This window comes from Danio aesculapii, chromosome 2 (genome assembly GCF_903798145.1).
Source record: "Danio aesculapii chromosome 2, fDanAes4.1, whole genome shotgun sequence".
Lineage (NCBI taxonomy): Eukaryota > Metazoa > Chordata > Actinopteri > Cypriniformes > Danionidae > Danio > Danio aesculapii.
This window is the reverse complement of record NC_079436.1, coordinates 20,215,176-20,221,175: the sequence shown is the minus strand read 5'-3', so window position 1 is coordinate 20,221,175 and position 6,000 is coordinate 20,215,176. Positions and strand designations below refer to the sequence as shown.

Genomic DNA, 6,000 nt, shown 5'->3' with positions numbered 1-6,000 from the left:
TGAGTGCGTTGAATTGTTTTGCTTTCTCACAACAATTGATCTGCTCCAGAGTTGGTTTCAATCGAGCCGAGACCACCTCATTCTGGCAATCTCAGACCAATGATTTGTCACAAATCAGAGCCCGATTTCTGGATTCACACAAGTCAAACAAACAACGCTAACTGGGCAAACAAGACGGATTCCGAAACAAACGTCTAGGTGTGAAAACACCCCAAGTGTCTGCGTTAGGGAAACTCAATGCTATTCATATTTCACCTACTCAACACCAAACGAATGTTTAAGCATATTTTGCGTACTGACATAGCAAGTCCCTTTGGAAGAAGAGTCACAACACTACCAACAAATGTGACTTACATTTTGGGAAATAAGGCAGTTCTACAGTTTAACACTGTTGGCAGGCTCAAGATAAGATATCAGTGTGTTGTCATACCGGCTACAGACGTGTGCGGTTTACTTCCTGTATTGATGTCCATAAAGGTCCCCGTGCCCATGGTGATCTTCACATCACCAGTGTCGAAACAACACTCTCCAAACATGGCCGCTTGTTGGTCCGCCATCTGCGATATAGATTAGAGATTAATTAATCACAGGCATTTTAAAACACATATTTCAGAAGTGAAGGTGAATATAAATGAGTGGAACAAGTAATTATGGCAATGTGTGTAATGTTTTAATTAAATTATTTACAGTATAAATATAAAAACCTAAATAAATACAAGACTGATGAAGGGAAGTTGACTCAACATTTACCCTTCATTGAGCACTCACTGAAATACTCATTCTGTGGTTTTACTGGGGATATTTCAAGTCTTTCAACTTTTATAAGATAAAGAAATTACACACATAAAGAATTTCTAAAGAAAACAATGTGGTGTGTTTCCAAATAAGATTAGATTTGCAAGGGAAATACTACTAAATACGAAAGAAACCAAGCACAGTTATCGAAGTTATTATATATTATATAAGAGTTATACTCACAACAGACATGATTGGGATGGGCACTCCAAAGATGGACGGATCACACAAGCCGAATTTATGACTAAATACAAAAAAGAAGGAGCGTATTTTAATTGTGTTGCCAAACTGGAAGTATTCTGTAATCATCAGATCAGTTGAGGGTGCAGTTGTACCTGGTGTTCTGCACTTTGGGGAGGATGGAGAGAGGTATAGAGAGGAGTGAGCAAAGAAATCCACTCCAACACATCTGATGGTCACACAAACACAAACACACACAACACAACCTATGAGCACACACAGTTTTCTATGAACGAGACCAGGCACAGAAGCAAGAAACACAAATGCAACTAATCTCTATAATGACCAGTATAATCTATCACAAGCTACCAAGTCAAATCGGACAACAAACTTTAATCTTTCAAACCTGACTTGTCAAGCAAATATCATTTGTTATTTTTGAAATCTGGAGGTTTGTAGGTTTTTCTCTATTGAAAGTCAATAAAATGTTACGAAATGTGTTGCTACCATTCTTCTATGGTTTGCAACTCTCTGGAATGAACATGTTTCTAGTATGGTTAACATATTGCTAGCAAAAAATATCAAGCTGTTGTGTTCAGTTGAGTCAAGTAAGTTGCCTTATGTCAGCAGATTAATGAAAATATAGCTCAATATGAACACTTAAGTGCTAACTTTATTTAGGTTCAGGTGGTATATGAAAGGAAGTGAATGCAAGCAGTGTATGGCTGTTTGTAAAGCATAGAGCCTCATTTGCTGTTAAAAACTAAGCTCAGAATCAATTGAAAAGAGAATAGCAATGCACTCAAAGCCGATGACGAATTGAATTCTCAAATGATTTTGCCATATCTTTAAGGGATAGCATATTGCTTTTGCATATTGCATGTGACAAATTAGTATGGTAAACAATGCTGCTATTACAGTATAACATTCCATGATCATAGTAAAAATTTCCAAAAGTGTTTTGAAGATTTTTAGATATGTTGCTATGATTTAACGTGCTGTTAGCATGTTCTAGGTAACTGCTAGGCTGTACAAGTAATAGACAGATCGATAGATTGTTACATGAAGGTCTTCGACTGGGTGAATGTAGGTTAAATGCTCTGTAAGAGTTAATGTTTGAAAGCTTTCACAACCTCAATGAGAGTTTATGGGATTTTTCATGTATTCAAAAATACAACAAACAGGGCCAGAACAGTCTGAAGGTCTTTGTGAGTTTGGTGATTGTAGTTTAGAAAAATCTAGGAGGAAATACTTATTAAAATTGACACTACGGAAAAGAAATGAACATGAGTGCATAAAAAGCATATTAAGTGCTAAATATTAGGTCTTATAAGGATTTAGACTTACTTTTTTTAGGCGTTAACTAATTGAGCAAACACCAGGAAACTGACTACCATAAACATTAGTCAATCACAATCACATTGTTTGATTCATTTAAATGCTCTCCTCTCATTCAATCACATCAATAAATAAATGATTATGCAATAAGATCAACCATGAAAAAAAAATCTAAATTTTTTAGAATTAATATCTTACTGCTTATCTTTAGTAAACCAGTATAATTTTAAGTATATAAAATAAGTTTTTTTGCTAGAAAAATCATGTCTTTGAAACGGAAATGCATGTTGAATAGCACTAACTGAAATCAAACAGTTGTTTATTTAAATTCAAAACATTTCCAACATTTCCCGTAATCACAAATTCAATAATTCATGGAAAATTAAATGTACTGAAAGTTGCCAGTCAACAAATATTGTTTGGCCGACAATACAAACATTTGACATTATTTTTTCACCATAGAGTTTGCACTATAGGCTATGCTGCAAGTAAACCAGTCCCAGTACAGACAAGAGATACTGTACATTAAAAAGAAATAATAACAGACACACAAACAAACTCGGGAGACCTAACTGAGAGAAAGAATTAGACTGCATTTACACTGCATGATTTAAGTGACACAATTCCGATTTTTTTCTCCCATGTGGCACAGATCAGATATAGCCGTTGTAGGTGTAAGCAGGCAAAAATCACATGGATTTCGATTTCCTCAAATCAGATTCAGGCCTCGTTCATATGTAGAAATGTATCCGATATGAATAGGATCTGTGCCCTTGTGTCTGCAGTGTAAGCAGGTAAATTAAATAAAAACCATCGCGCATCAATAAAAACCATAGCGAATGACGTCAAGTCTGGCGTTTTCATTTCAGAACAGACTTCAGCAGAGTCGCAAACCTTAAATCTCATACACAAGGAATAAAAATGAGTTTATTTTGAAGTATTTAAGCATGTTTAATGAGAGCAAGAGAGTGCAATATCCGCCACATAACCAATATAACCAAACTAATATAAAACTATTGCATAAATCACGTGCATAAATCACACCATGGACAAGAAATTAAAATGCCTACTGGTTTAAAAAGGCCTAGATTAAAAGAAGATGGCCAAATGAGAACTTTTCTGTCATAAACTATAGTTTTAAAAAAAAAAAAATGAAACCCTGCAAACAGATTAAATACAGGAACAGAGAAAAAGGCGCTCTTGTTTTATCAGCTGTCAGTCAACGCCCACTCTTTTTTTTTTTTCTGGTCATTGCGTAAACGGAGACAATCGGATATGAGTCACTTTTAAAAGATGATGTAAGCAGGTCATCAAAAAATAAATAAAAAATAAAAAAAATCGGACAGAGTCACTAAATCGGAATTGACCATCAAGATCTGGTGTAAATGCAGCTTTATTCTCCCAAAAATTTGACTGATAAAGGGATGTTGACCCGTGCTCATTCTGGAGTATTACTGGGGATATTTCAAGACTTTTGAACTTTGTGAAAATTCTATTGTAATCAATGTCGATGAAGTAACCATACATGGTTCTTCACCCGATAAAGGGTTAATGCTTATGTTACTAAAGAAAACAATGTGATGTGTTTCCAAATAAGAATAGATTTGCAAGTGAAATGCTACTAAACATAAAAGAAACATGCAAAACATAACTATCTTTTGTGTTCCATGTTAAAAAGTGAAGTCGATACATATTTAAAAAGCATAAGGGAAAGCAGACGGCCCATTTTTGGTCAAACCATCCCTTTAACTGTTTATTTGTTTATCTCTCAGACACATTTGTTTGTACTCTGGTCCACAATCCAAAGGTAATGATCAGATAACAGCACTTAAACAAATTGAACATGTGTAACTGACCTGATAGGAATCAAATATTGCTGTTGCACTGGCATTAGAGTAATCTGTGGCATGAACCAGACCTGCAAATAAACAACAACAAAAGATCAAATTTAAAAGTAAAGCTCAAGAATATTTTTTCTTTCTTTAATAAGTCTTGCTAGTAGTCAAATAACCTTTATTTCAAGAGTGCTTTATACAATGCAGATTGGCAAAGCAGCTTTACAGAGATAAGTATGCAAAACAGTAGAATTAGATATAAATAACGTGAAACAAGTTATACGTGATTAAGCAGTTGGAAACAAAGACAGTACTGTTGCTTAGTTCAACATTTTCATTGACTTGCAATAGTTATTTATAGCCATTGATGTTTTGTATTGTGCGAGACAGAATTTCTTTCTGACTCATGCTTTAAAACAAGCACATCATTGTTATCAAACAAACAACATTCAACGCAAGTAAAAAATATGTAAATTTATTCAAAACTGTCTATTTATACTAAGTGCAAATAGTTTGCCCTGCTGGCAGAGGCTTTTTACACTAACTCTGCCCACCGGTGCTTGGTCGGGACAGTCAGATTTAAACAATGCCCATTTGGCAATGCTTGGCAACAATCACAGTGGCGTAGTGAGTAAGGCATGTGGTGTTAACTCTTGGTGCGATCAACAACCTCTTTATTTCTCATCACATAACAGATTGAAAAGGCATTTATTAACAGTCATTTTCTTGTAAACCATGAGATTTGAAAATATTATGCTTAGTAGGTATTTAATGAGTGCTTATCATTAGGGTTGTTAGGTGTAGCAAGAGCTTTATCGCAAAACTAGGGCCTCTACATTTTTAATATTGTCGTTTATACTAAATTGGGTTTTATAAATGTAGCTTTAACACTAGTAGCCAGTAATTCTACTTTATAAAGAATCACTGCTATTTTAAACAGTGTAAATACATTCTATGGCTATTTGCACTTAGCATGAAGAGGAAGCAATTGCACTTGTGTAAACATTACCTCGCGCTATTGTCACTTGTGTAAATATCATTTACGACAATTCACACTTATTGTAAAACAGAATCTATTGATATTGGCACTTGATATGAAAGAGCAGATTATACGATTACAAATAATATCCTATTTTCAGTTTGTGATGTAGTTTTCTTTCAATTAAAATAAACAGCATTACATTTTTTTTTTTTTTTTTTTACCAAAGTTGGTAAAAAAAAAAAATTACATGAACACGATTAAAAAAAAAAAAAAACGATAAAAAAAACCCTCTGAATCACCTCAAGTGCTTTTTTTTTATCTTTTGCCTGCTACCAATCTACATCAACACAAGCAATGTAACATTTGCATAATCGGCATCTGCATTCGAAAATGTTTTTATCCGAAGCGATGTACAAGTGACGATAAATGGAGAACTTCAAATCATTGGCGAGCAGCAATATATAAACGTTATGTTATGAAGTCCAAGTTGCTTTACAAATTTTTATTTTATTGTATTATTTTTATTTCAGCATACGGAGTGGAGTGTGTGAGTCCTACAGGTGGTTTGACAAACTAACGCTGTGAAATGGGCGTTAGTTACACTAAAATAATAGATACACTACAGAAAGACCAATCAAAACAAACCTGGGCAGCTGACCAATCAGGGCAAAGCTGTCTTAAGGAAGGGAGGGGCTTATAAACCATTATTAATGGTAATTATAGACCAAAATTAATTCAAACAAACAGTATCAAAATTATTGCAGCTATTGCAATTTGATTTAAATATTAAGTGCATATTCAGAAAAAAGCACTGAACATATGCGCATATAAACCCGTTGTGTGGGGGGAGTCATGCATGAAAATCCCATA

The 6,000-nt window shown here is 34.4% G+C and overlaps 1 protein-coding gene across 1 annotated transcript in view; it reads right to left on the bottom strand.

The window, feature by feature from the left end:
- gk5 (glycerol kinase 5) overlaps positions 1-6,000 on the bottom strand; it is a 32,524-nt gene that overhangs the window by 10,935 nt on the left and 15,589 nt on the right. Inside the window, exons 7-10 of the mRNA XM_056474478.1 lie at positions 4,170-4,231; positions 1,131-1,204; positions 979-1,039; positions 431-557 (exon numbers count right to left, since the gene is read on the bottom strand). Coding sequence (XP_056330453.1) covers positions 431-557; positions 979-1,039; positions 1,131-1,204; positions 4,170-4,231 — 324 coding nt within the window. The remainder of the gene's footprint in view (positions 1-430; positions 558-978; positions 1,040-1,130; positions 1,205-4,169; positions 4,232-6,000) is intronic.